The 13,438-nt window shown below is 43.4% G+C and overlaps 1 protein-coding gene across 2 annotated transcripts in view; it reads left to right on the top strand.

Moving 5' to 3' along the window:
- The window catches only part of HHAT (hedgehog acyltransferase), a 359,060-nt gene that overhangs the window by 189,139 nt on the left and 156,483 nt on the right, over window positions 1–13,438 (top strand). For both annotated transcript variants that reach the window (XM_064360344.1, XM_064360345.1), the window contains one exon: window positions 2,486–2,521. In XM_064360344.1, the coding sequence (XP_064216414.1) occupies window positions 2,486–2,521 (36 nt within the window). The remainder of the gene's footprint in view (window positions 1–2,485; window positions 2,522–13,438) is intronic.

A 13,438-nucleotide genomic window follows, 5' to 3' on the forward strand; every position in this document is an offset into this window, starting at 1 on the left:
TAGCCATCCAGACACAAAAGGACAAAAACCGTATGACTCTGCTTGTGTGAACTTACATCACTCTCCAGAGCCTGGCTGGCTGAGACCGAGAAGGTGGGTGGCACCTAAGGAGAAGAAGCAGGTGGGCTTCCCTGGGGCGGGGCAGCTTCCCTGGGGCGGGGCAGCTTCCCTGGGGCGGGAGCAGGACAGCTTCCCTGGGGTGGGAGCAGGACAGCCTTGTTGGGAGAGGCAGAAATGAGGTGGACGCGGGAAGACCTCAGCTTTTAACATGAGCAGTCATTTTCAGTTAGTAATGCAAGACACTGAGAAACCTGCTTTTAGTGGGGTGCTTGGGAATAGCAAGTAATTCCTGTGTTTTAGGGTTCGATTTGATTTCCAGCTTTGTAGCTTTGTCTTCTACTGGCTGTGAACTCTGGGGATTCCAGTACCCGCGTCGTCGGCGTGTGTGTGTGTGAGTACCAAACGTGGTGCCTGCCACATTGTAAGCAGTAAATCTAACTTCTCGTTATCACTGGGCTTTTCCATCACTCTTTCAGTGCCTTCCTCCTGCCCCACCACTATCCTGCGGATCTCTGCGATTTCTTCCATGTCTGCTTTGTCCTGTGGTTCCTGGAATAGAGTCTGTTGCTTTCTGTCGCGAGTGTAATTGAAAAGGCTCAGCCAGCTTTGGACGAGTGAAGGAAGCTGAAATCTGTTTTATCTACATATTCTTCTACCTCTCATATTATAGATCTGGCAACCTTAAAATTGCTTTTGTGGTGTGGATATTTATTTATGGCGCTAAGCCAAGTGGCCTTGGTTTTGGCTGAGAGGAGGGATAGTATCTGTTTTTAAAAAATCTGTGTTAAATATAATTTTAGGCAGAACTTAACATCTTATCCAGGTCAGTGTAAAATCAAAGGACGCACATCAGCTCTCCCTGCAGGTAGATCTCTCTTTAGAGAAGAGCTCTGTGCCGAAGACTTACGAATAAATGAAATTTTTGTATCTCTGATTCCGTTTTTCCTGAATTACGTAATTATTTTAGGTCAGTGATGTAGTAAATGAGGTCTGTCATGTTTTGGCTTTGAGTTTCTTTATTCTCACCTACACTGTGTCCATGGTCTGTAAACAGATACTTAAGTACATGAAAGAATCTTGTCACTTAAAAGTATCCCACAGGGAATCCTATTAAAATGTTAGTAATCACCTGTCAGATGTCAGGTGGCATGAGGTACCAGGTGTGATAGGATGCTCCGGGAATGAGTTGGGTGGAGCTGGAAGCTAGGCACAGGCAGGGTCTGGATAGTCAGACCCCCCTCGAGAGTGAATTCCTGCGTTCATTACCCCTTGTCTGAAAGGGACAGAATTAACTCAGGCTCTACTCAGTCCATTTGCCAACCCAAGAGGTGAGACTGGTGGGTGGGATGCAACCACCACCCTTTAGGTTTTCGGGGAGCAGTGATTCTGCCTGGGGGACTACATCATCGTGATTCTGGCCACCTGGTCTTCTTACTCACAGTCCATTCCAGAGGGAGAGAAGGGCACTGGCTACGTGATCAGAGGTTCAGGGGAGCAAGCATGCTAGTTAGAGAAACCAAGGCAGCATCATTTATGTGGACTGCGCAGTTTGGTGGTGTAAAGAAAAGACTGTGACATAAAGAGTCTGCTATAGCCCAGCGCTTACGGGATGCCTGGTGTGAGGCTCAAGCACAGTGGCAGGCTCCTCAGCCGGTGTGTGGAACTGCAGCTCTTCCAGTCCCCTGCTCAGCGGAGACCCAGAGATGGGACAGGGTTGTTCTCTCCGGTGGAAAGCTCCGGGGACTAGAGCTAGGTGGGGCTTGGAAGGCCAAGGTTGACACTCCACTCGCTGCCACACCAGCCTTTCCCCACCACCCTCCCTTGCCTTCTTCCCTTTGGCTGGTGTGGTGTTGTGCTTTTCAAACGTATTTCGGACTGAGCACGGTTGCTCACGCCTGTAATCCCAGCACTTTGGGAGGCTGAGGTAGGAAGGCTGCTCGAGCCCAGGAGTTTGTACACAGACATACAAATATATTTTAAATATACATAAAATATATATGTTAAGTGAACGTCTGAGACATGAATATTATAAAAGGGCTCACCTATTGGAAAAGTGGAAGGTACCTGATCCACTGTCATGGCCTTTATTTTTAGAGAGAGCCTCTACTTGCTGAGACACTTATGCTACCAGAGAGCTGTGTTTCTGTGCTATCCTCTCCTGGAGGGCTTGTTAAGTTTAATTGCTGGGCTCTATCCCCGGAATTTCTGAATTGGTATGTCTGAGGTGGCGCCTGAGAAGCTGCAATTCCAACAAGTTCCCAGGAATGCTGCTGCTGCAGCGGCCACGTCTTGAGAACTACTGTGGTGGAGTGACCCGTTTCTTGGTCGTGCTGTGAATCTAAACTGTAGATCTATAGTCCTGTGTAGCCCACCATTAATATAAATACCTTTTACTGATACGCTTGTCTGTGTCTCCTTTGAACAGGTATTTTGATGTTGGCCTGCATAATTTCTTGATCAGGTAAGCCAATAATTTTTGCTTCAGATAACATTGAATAGCATAGCTATTATGAGAGATGGAAATGGAAAATAAATTCTTGTTAAATATCTTGATAAATAATGGCACTCGTATGTAAATACTTGTCAAGAAAACATCGCTAACTCTATGGTTTTCTGCGTCTCCCAGAAGCACACATGATTAAACAATTAAAGAAATCAATGTGTAAAGAGGCTTATTTCTAAAGTGATAGTTACCCAAGGTCTTGGACAAGCATAATTCCAACTCCTAGGCTGCTGGAAACACCAATTGAAAAATTAGGAGTGCCAGCTTCTATTCAGACATTAAACAGCCCCTTTAACCAATTTTCCCTCCACTGAATTTAATCTTTTTAAGTGAAATCTTCCAGTCGCTTTATAGTTGTGAAGATACAACCTTGTTCATAATCAAAAGAGATTACAGATGGCAGTTCATGTCCTAGTTTATTGGTGATTTTTGCCAGAGTTGGATTATGGGACATATTAATTTCAAGTAGCTATTAAACAAAGGTTAAATGAAAATATATCAGCATATTAATCATAGTTTTAAGAATCTGCATGTTTTTTTTGCTATCAACTTTGCTGTGTTTTCTAAATGTATTAATATTGAGCATGCATTACTCTAATAATGGTGAATAATGATCATTAAAAATGCTTGTCAAAAATATTTAGGGAAGCAGAAATGGTTGCTAAAAGACTGCAAGCTAAAGAAGACAAGGAAATCAGAAATTGTGTAGAGCGATTTGCTTCTGACAGTGTGTGTCTCTAAATGCTAGTTAATTCTAGTACCCTGATAACGAATAGTCTGTAGGCTCAGTGTGATTTTTGGGTGAGTGTTACGGTGGTTCCGTTTTCTGCAATGCATGGCCGTCTCCCTATTGCTAAGATTTCTGCAATGCATGGCCGTCTCCCTATTACTAAGATTTCTGCAATGCATGGCCGTCTCCCTATTGCTAAGATTTCTGCAATGCATGGCCGTCTCCCTATTGCTAGGATCTCTGCAATGCATGGCCGTCTCCCTATTGCTAGGATTTCTGCAATGCATGGCCGACTCCCTATTGCTAAGATTTCTGCAATGCATGGCCATCTCCCTATTGCTAGGATCTCTGCAATGCATGGCCATCTCCCTATTGCTAGGATCTCTGCAATGCATGGCCGTCTCCCTATTGCTAGGATCTCTGCAATGCATGGCCGTCTCCCTATTGCTAAGATTTCTGCAATGCATGGCCATCTCCCTATTGCTAGGATCTCTGCAATGCATGGCCATCTCCCTATTGCTAGGATCTCTGCAATGCATGGCCGTCTCCCTATTGCTAAGATCTCTGCAATGCATGGCCGTCTCCCTATTGCTAAGATCTCTGCAATGCATGGCCGTCTCCCTATTGCTAGGATCTCTGCAATGCATGGCCGTCTCCCTATTGCTAGGATCTCTGCAATGCATGGCTGTCTCCCTATTGCTAGGATCTCTGCAATGCATGGCCGTCTCCCTATTGCTAAGATCTCTGCAATGCATGGCCGTCTCCCTATTCCTCTCTTTGAGAGGAAGTGTACATCATTGACATCACCTTCATCTCCCCAAAAGCACACGTCTTGCGCACTGGATGTGTGGTGTTCTGAGTGAGGCCGTGCATACCTTGTCCTCTTTTCCAAGGCCTCGTCCAAGGCTACACAGTGAAACCTCCTTGGCCTCCCCCAGACTCAACGAGTATGGATGATCCTGGCTTTCTCCAGGATCCAGGCACAGATACTGGTGTGTGAACTGCTGTTCTCGACACAGCAAGGGTAAATACATTTTAGCAGGAAGGACAAAGGACTGGCAGTCACGGGAAAAGAAGGCATGACCATTCCATAGCTGAACTGATCAGAAGAATCTATCTGGATATATTCATACTTCAGGGAGTAGTTTGAGTTTTTTATTTAACGTCTTTGGTGCTTTGTACAACTCCCATCGTACTGTTTCCTTACGGCCTTGTAGTGGATGCAAGTTTGTACTCTTCTTATCTTCTCTAGTAAATTTCTTGAGGTCAGGGATCATGTCTTAGTCACCTATCAATGATTAGATTCAGGAACCAGTATAGGATCAACCTTCAAAAAACATTAGTGCTAGGAGGGAATGAATGAGATTAGACAGAAAGGACAAGGAGGGCGAGGCGGGTTGAGAAGAAGCTGAACAGTCACTTACTGAGCAAATAACTATTAAGCCTACCGTGTGCCACTTAGGTGAATATGTCTGGGAATGCTGTCACCTGCAGAAACAGTCATTTGATATGAAGCTTCCCTTGCCAGGCTTGTAGTCAGAGTAAATGGTGATCTGCCTCAGGCATCCCTCCTGTCTTTCCTTCTTCTGGACTCCAACCATTCCTCCTACGTTGAGTCTGGAGGAAGGAGAGGGAGTGGTCAAGTGGCTCTAATGTGACCGGAGCTGGGATCTCCTTGCCCTGGCAGGAGACCCTTTTGGGGGAGGTGCTGGAAGATGCGTCACCTGGTCACCTTAACCAGTGTTCTGTGAAGTGAGCAGAACTGGGCCAGTAAGGCTTCTGTCTACCCTGCCACCTTCTGTATTTCCTTTCCCTCACTCGGGTAGGGGGCAGAGCGCATCAGTGGGTTTATCTCTTGTCCAACTGGGGAATGAGAGGTTGGTTTTGCAGGCATCCCTTGCCTCTGGGAGTAGGCCTCTTCCTCTCCCATCACGTGGGAGCACGCCCCAGTAAGCAAGCAACTTAATAACTCCAAGGAGTCTCTTTCTCTTTCCTCTTCCCAGCTTGGGAGTAAGGGGTAGGGGTGGTGAAGACGGCGGCTGGGAGCAGAGTCAGTTCTCCATTTCTCGGTAATCCCAGAATGGGGTGGATCTCAGCTCCTTATCTGCAGCTTTCTTTAGAAAGTGGGTACTTTCAGCCAGGCACAGTGACTCAGGCCTGTAATCTCAGCACTTAGCGAGGCCAAGGTGGGCAGATCACTTGAAGCCATGAGTTCAAGACCACCCCGGGCAATTTGAAAAAAATCTCACCTCTACTAAAGATAAAAAGTGAGCCGGGTATGGTGACACATGCCCATAATCCTGTCTACTTAGGAGGCTGAGGCACGAGGATCACTTGAACCCAGGAGGCCAAAGCTGCAGTGAGCCGAGATGGGGCCACTGCACTCCAGCCTGGGCAATAGAGTAAGACTCTGTCTCAAAAGGAAAAAAATAAAAAAATAAAAGGCATTTTCTGCTCCCAGCTTAGGAGGAAGGTCACACCTAATGGGACCCAGCACCATTTATGACTGGACACCTTAGTGAGAACTGTTTCATTGGGACGATGACCCTGAAGCTAGGCTGAAGAGGGCGGGGGCTCGATGGGATGAGCAGTGAGGGAACGGCAGCAACAGCTCCTTTAAGAAGATGAACTGTGAAGGAGAGAAAAGGAAGACAGGGCAGCTGGTGGAGAGGGCGGGTGGAGTGGGCATTTTTTCTTTTTAATGGGATGAACTCTTGTATTTAGCCACCAGTAGGTCTTAAGTGTCCTTTAGACTTAGAAAAAGCAGTTTCATTTAGGTAGAGAGATGTAGAGTCTGGTTGCTGGGGGGAGTGAGTGGTTCCGTAGTAACTTCAGACAGCAATGGCATTTTCTTGTAAATAAATCATTAGAGAAAACCTTAGAGGGTTAGAAGAGTGAGAGGGATGATACTTAAGGAATCCTTCTCACTGTAACGGCCAAGAGAAGAAAATATACTTCCCTTTGTGAAGGAGGAAATGTAGGAGAAATTGCCATAGGTTTCCCCGCTAAGATTAACTACATTTATTAGCTCCAGCAAGCTCTTAACATGCAGTTTGGTTTGTCAGGCTGTATCGAATGCTTAGTGTCTGGCATTAAAAAAAGCTGCAGCATGCCTGAAATTAATCAGCTGCATCTTTTAAACTGATGGAAGTCATGTCAACTTCTCTGGAGTGACGTAAATTTCCACAAAGCCGAGAGCCCTATCTTAGATCTCAGACTAGGCAATTGCAAGGAGGGACAGGCTTCCTTTTAAGCCTTGGAGTGTTCCACTGAGCCATGGGGGCAGGAAGGAGCTGTCACATTTAATGAAATGTGGGCATTTTTGGTATTAGTGTTTTGTGATGACTGTGGGAAAATTCAGTGAGCTCAGTCCTGCTTCTTGTAGAAGTCACAGAAGCAGCAATCATGGCTTACCTACTGGCTGGGGTTCTTAATGTGACACTGCACAGGAAAAAGGAAAAAGGTGACCAACCTGGTGAAAGAGATTACGGAGTAAAAGTCTGTTTCATTACAGATAACAGGGCGGCTTGTTTAAATTTAGCTTAGTTTAGCTGTGACAAGAAGCAGAAAAGTGACTTTTGGTTTGATTCTTGCTGATGGAGGCGTTTTTCTTTTCTATCTTTCTTCTTTTATTTTCGAATGGATGTGGGGTTTTGCCATGTTTCCCAGACTGGGTCTTGAACTTGTGAGCTCAAGCGATCCTCCCACCTTGGCCTCCCACAGTGCTGGGATTACAGGCATGAGCTACTGCACCTGGCCAGCATTTTTCTTCTTACCCGGAATGGTAGCCAGCACTGTCTCTTTTAAGACAAAGGTGTACACGTGGTCTCACTCACATGTGGAGTCTAAAAAACCTGAACTCTTAGAAACAGTACAATGATAGCTACCAAGGTCTGGGAGTGGGAACTCAGAAAATGTCAACGAATACAAAATGTCAGTGAGACGGGAGAATTAGGATGACGAGCTCTATTGTACAATATTGACAATAGCTAATAATGATATATTCTTGAAAATTGCTGAGAGGAGGTTATAGGCTTTCTCACCACAAAGATAAGTATAAGAAGAAATGCATGTGTTAATTAGCTTGATTTATCCTTTTCACAATATAAACATATTTCAAAACATGTTGTGCGCAAATACATAGAAGTTTTGCCAGTTAAAAAGTAATTTTAAAAAGTTGAACGATGCTTGTTCCGTTGCCTCCTCCACCTCTGGCTGCGCCCGTCTGGGCTCCTCAGGGCAGTGGTTTTCAGTGGAGCAGGATAACATCATGACTTTAAAAAAAAATTGACACCTGATATTTGTATTTATGGGGTACAGTTTGATGTTTTGATGTATATATGTTTTGTAATGATCAAATCAGGGTGGTTGGCATATATGTCATCTCATGCATTTATCATTTGTGGTGAGAACAGCCAAAGCCTGTCTTCTAACTGTTCTGTAATATGCCATACCTTACTGTTAACCATTGTCGCCCTACTGTGCAACTGAACGCCAGAACTTACTCCCCCTCATTGTCACTTCCTACCCCTTGACCAGCCTCTTCTCAGCTTCCTCACTCTACCCAGTCTCTGGTAACTCCCGTGTTACTCTCTGCAACTGTGTTAGGAATTTTCCTTTTAAGATTCCACGTATCAGTGAGATCATGTGGTATTTGTCTTTCTGTGTTCAATCTTTTCAGTTAACATGATGTCCTCCAGATCCATCCATGTCATCACTAATGACAGGATTTCATTCTTTTTTTATGGCTGAATAGTATTCCATTGCGTTGCCAAAATCAAAATACACAGATGAATCTCTAAAACATTGTATTTGGCCCTGGGCACAGTGACTCGTGACTGTAATCCCAGCACTTTGGGAGACCTAAGGGAGTGGATCACTTGAGGCCAGGAGTTCAAGACTGGCCTGGCCAACACGCTGAAACCCCATCTGTACTGAAAATACAAAAATTAGGTGGGTGTGGTGGCACACACCTATAATCCCAGCTACTTGGTAGGCTGAGGCATGAAAATAGCTTGAACTTGAGAGGTGGGGGTTGCAGTGAGCTGAGGTCATAGCACAGCACTCAAGCCTGGGTGACAGAGACTCTGTCGCAAAAACATTTTGTTTGGGAAGTGGGAAGTTTCAGTTCAGGGCATACACATAGACCAGGTGGCCTTCAGTAGGTCCAGATGTCCAGAGAACAAACAGAAAGTTGGGAATTTCATTAGAAGGAGAAATGTTACGTGTTGTTTTGGAAGAAAGCTCACTGGCACTAGAGAAGCTTTTGAGAGACTGGAAGCCCTGACTGGTGAGTGACGATGTAAGTAAGACCAGCCTTAGAGTCTGGGCAGGTCATTTCAGCAGCTGTTGGGTCAAACTGGTCTTAGGGTTCCAGCAGCTGTTTCAGCACCTGAGCTTGTGGAACATTTGACTCTTAGAAGAGGTCCCAGGTGTCCCAGGTGCTTTTCTTCCCGGTCCCTCAACTCCGATTTCATTGGGTATGACAAGAGTAACCCAGTTTCTATAATTAACTTTCACAGTGTGTATACGCCACATTTTCTTTATCTGCGCACGTGTTGTTGGACACTTGGGATGATGTCATCTCTTGGCTGTTGTCAACAGTGCTGCAGTAAACGCGGGACGCAGGTATTTCTTCAGTGTACTGATTGTCTTTCCTTTGGCTATATACCCGGTAGTGGGATTCCAGGATCATATGGTAGTTTGGTTTTTAATTTTTTGAGGAAACTCCATACTGTTTTCCAAAGTGGCTGTACTAATTTACATTGCCACCAACAGTGTGCAACGTGAAGGGTTCCTTTATCTGCACATCCTTGCCAACACTTCTGTTTGCATTTTTTCCTTTCTTTTGAGGCAGGGTCTCCCTCTGTCACCCAGGCTGGAGTGCAATGGCATGATCATGGCTTGCTGCAGCCTCGACCTCCTGGGCTCAAGCAATCCGCCTACCTTAGCCTTCAGGTAGCTGGGACTACAGGCATGCACCACCATGCGCAGCTAATTGGTTTTTTTTTTTTTTTTTTTTAGTAGAAACAGGGTCTTACTGTGTTGTCCAGGCTGCTTTTGAACTCCTGAGCTCAAGTAGTTCTCCTCCTTGGCCTCCCAAAGTGATGGGATTACAGGTGTGAGCCACCACATTTGGCTTTTTTTTTTTTTTAAATCTTTTTGGTAATAGCTATTCCAGCTGGGGTGAGGTGGTATCTCACTGTGGTTTTGATTTGCATTTCCCTGACGATAGGTAATGTTGAACATCTTTTCATATGCCTGTCCATTTGTTTATCTTGTTTTGAGAAATGTCCATTAAGATCTTCAGCTCATTTTGAAATTGTTTTTATTTTTTTGGCTGTTGAATTATTTAAATTCTTCATATATTCTGAGTATTAACCCTTTGTTAAATGTATAGTTTGCAAATATTTTCTCCCATTTTGTAGATTGTCTCTTCACTCTAATTGTTTTCTTTGCTGTAAAAAAGCTTTTTACTTTGATGTAATCTCATTTTTCTGTTTTTGCTTTTATTGGTTATGCTTTTGAGGTCATATCCTTGCCAAAAAATCCTTGCTCAGTTCAATGTTGTGAAATGTTTCCCATTTCCTTATAGTAGTTTCATGGCTTTAGATTTCACATTTAAGTCTTCAATCAATTTTGAGTTTATTTTTGTATTTGATGAGAAATGAGTCTAGTCCCATTCTTCTGCGTGTGTATACCCAATTTTCCCAGCACTGTTTATTGTCTTCTCCTGAATGTGTGTTCTTGTGGTTCTTTGTCAAGCATCAGTTGGCTGTAGATGTGTAGATTTATTTCTGGGCACTCTGTTCTGTTCTACTGATATGTGTCTGTTTTTATGCCAGTACCACACTGATTTGGTTACATAGCTTTGTAGTATATTTTGAAGTCAGGTAGTGTGATGCCTCCAGCTTTGTTCTTTTTGCTCAGGATTGCTTTGGCTATTTGGGGGTCTTTTGTGGTTCCATTTGGATTTTAGGATTCTTTTTTTCTATTTCTGTGAAGGATGTCATAAGTATTTTGATAGGCATAGCACTAAATCTGTAGATTGCTTTGGGTAGTACGGCCATTTTAACAATACGAATTTTTTCAATCTGTGAACACAGGGCATGTTTTTATTTATTTGTGTCATCTTCAGTTTCTTTCACTGTTGTTTTGTAGTTTTTGGTATAAAGATCTTTTATGTTTTTGGCTAAGTTTACATCTATTTATCTTGTAGCTATTGTAGATGCTTTCTTGATGTCTTTTTCAGATAGTTTGCTCTTTGATGTAGAAATGCTGCTGATTTCTGCATGTTGATTTTGTGTCATGCAACAATAATGAATTCATTTGCTACATCTAACAGTTTTTTGGTGGTCTTTAAGGTTTTCTATATGTGAGATCATGTCATTTGCAAACAGGGGCAATTTGACTTCCTCTTTTCTAATTTGGGTGCCTTTTATTTCTTTTTCTTATCTAATTGCTCTGGCTAGGACTTCCACTACTACGTTGAATAAGCATGGTGAAAGTGAGCATCCTTGTCTTGTTCCTGATCATAGAGGAAAACCTTCCAGATTTCCCCTGTTCAATATAATGTTAGCTGTGGCTTTGTCATGTATGGCCTTCAATGTGTTGAGGTACGTAGCTTCTATAGCTAATTTGTTGAGGGCTTTATCATGAAAGGATGTTGACTTTTGTCAAATGCTTTTTCTGCATATATTGAAATGATTATATATTTTTGTCTTTCTTTTTGTTAAGGTGGTGTATCACATGTACTGATTCCTTACATACCTGGGATGAATTCCACTTGATCATAGTGCATGATTTTCTTCCTTTCTTTTTGAGACAGGGTCTCATTCTCTCACCCAGACTGGAGTGCAAGTGCAGTGGTACAGTCTTGGCTCACTGCAACTTCCGCCTCCTGAACTCAAGCAATCCTGCCACCTCAGTCCCTCAGTAGCTGGAGCTACAGGTGCGTGCCTGGCTTTTTTTTTTTTTTTTTTTTTTTTCTTTGGTAGCGATTTGGTTTTGCCATGTCGCCCAGGCTGAGCTCAAGTGATCCACCACATCGGCCTCCCAAAGTGCCGGGATTACAGGCGTGAGCCACTGTGCCAGGCCTAAACGAGCTTTTTAATATGCTGTTGAATCTGGTTTGCTATTATCTTGTTGGGAATTTTTGCGTGTGTGCCCCTCAGGGACGTTGGCCTGTAGTGTTGTTGTTGTTGTGTGTTCTTGTCTGGTTTTAGAATCGATAATTCTGGCCTCACAAAATGAGTTTGGAAGTATCCTCTCCTCCTCGATTTTCTGGAGAATTGGCATTGGTTCTTTTAAATGTTTGATGGAATTCAGCAGTTGAGCCATTAGGGCCTGGGCTTTTTTCAATTTTTTTTTTTTTTTTCCAGTGCAGTCTTGTTCTGTCACCCAGGCTGGAGTGCAGTGGCACGATCTTGCCTTTCTGCAACTTCCGCCTCCTGGGCTCACGCAATCCTGCCACCTCAGTCTCCCACTAGCTGGAACTACAGGCGCATGCCTGGCTATTTTTTTGTTTTTTGTAGCGATGGGGTTTTGCCTGTTGCCCAGGCTGAGCTCAAGGGATCCGCCCACATCGGCTTCCCTAAAGTGCTGGGATTACAGGTGTGAGCTACTGCATCCAGCCTTTTTTTTTTTTTTTTTTAACGGAAGGGTTTTATTACTGATTCAATTTTCTCACTGTTGGTGTGTCCAGAATTTGTTTCTTCATAATTAATCTGTAGGTTGTGCATGTCCAGGAATTCATCCATCTCTTCTGTGTTCCCAAACTGCTTGGTAGGTAGCTGTTCCTAACAGCCTTTTATGATCTTCTGTATTTCTGTGATACCAGTTGTGTATCTTTTTTTCAGATCTTACTGGCGTCTTTTTCCTTCGTCTAGCTAAAGGTTTGTTGATTTAGTTTCCTTTTTTTAACTAAGTTATTCTTTCTGTTGATCTTTTGAATTGTTCCGTCTCTATTTCATTTATTTCTGTTTTGGGCTTTATTCCTTTCTTCTACCAATTTTGGATTTTTTTTTTTTTAGTTCATGTACATGGTGATGGTTAGGTTGTTAGTCAGCAATCTTTTTTGATTGAGGCATTTATTGCTGTGCACTTCCTTCTGAGAGCCACCTCATAGATTTTGGTGTGATGCGTCTCCATTCTCATTCACCTTGAGAATATCTAGAAATTTCTCTTTAAATTTCTTCATTGACTCCTTGATGATTTAGGAGCACGTTGTTTAATTTCCATGTATTTGTAAAATTTCCAGAGTCTTTCCTGTTTATTTCTAGTTTTATGCCATTGTTGTTCTAACAAATGCTTGGTGTAATTCTCTATATTCTTAAGTTTGTTACCACTTGTTTTGTGGCCTGACTCTCTCTGTCCTGGAGAATGTTCCGTGTGCAGTTGAGAAGAACGTGTATTCTGCAGCTGTTGGATGAAATGTTCTGCGGATGTCTGTTAGGTCCATTTGGTCTAACGTGCAGTTTAAGTCCAGCGTTTCTTTGTCCATTTTCTGTCTAGATGATCTGTCCATTGTTGAAAATGGAGTGTTGAAGTCCCCTTCTCTTATTGTGTTGTACCCTTTTGAAGCATGATTTGGTTCTGATGAGAGAGAAAGTAGAACAGGACAGCCGTTCACTTCCCGCAGTGTCTTTCGTTCTTCTGGAGGCTGTTGGTTCAGGCATTCCACGGAGTCTGGAGTGTCTTTGGCCAGAAGGGCAGCAAATTTCGGCAATACGTGAGTTGGTGGCTTACTGAATGCTGAAATGGTCATAACTGATATTACCTGCTTTTGGCTTTCCCTTGTTGATACCCTATACCTGACCCTTTGATCAAACGAGCCCTACAGCAGAACAGAAGTATTATTTGGGCTGAAAATTATTGGCATTTTGAGTTTTATGAATCACAGGGTAATTTTTAGCTTTCTTTCTCTTGGATACCACAAGTCTACCCCCACATTTGCTGTAGTTAATTGTAGCATTCCTGGTGTTAATGAAGAATTGTGCTCACCATCATTTGAAGTATTTCTTGGATTGTGTGATGTCTGAAATGTTCAAAAAATCTGCCTTGCACCTTTAAGAAGTGAGGTGGTCAAAGGAAGGATTAATTCAGGCTGATGCACTCCCCCTGAGAAGGAAGAGAGCTGGGGATGA

This window comes from Aotus nancymaae, unplaced genomic scaffold, assembly GCF_030222135.1.
Source record: "Aotus nancymaae isolate 86718 unplaced genomic scaffold, 86718_ANA_hifiasm-v0.15.2.pri h1tg000039l, whole genome shotgun sequence".
Taxonomy (NCBI): Eukaryota; Metazoa; Chordata; class Mammalia; order Primates; family Aotidae; genus Aotus; species Aotus nancymaae.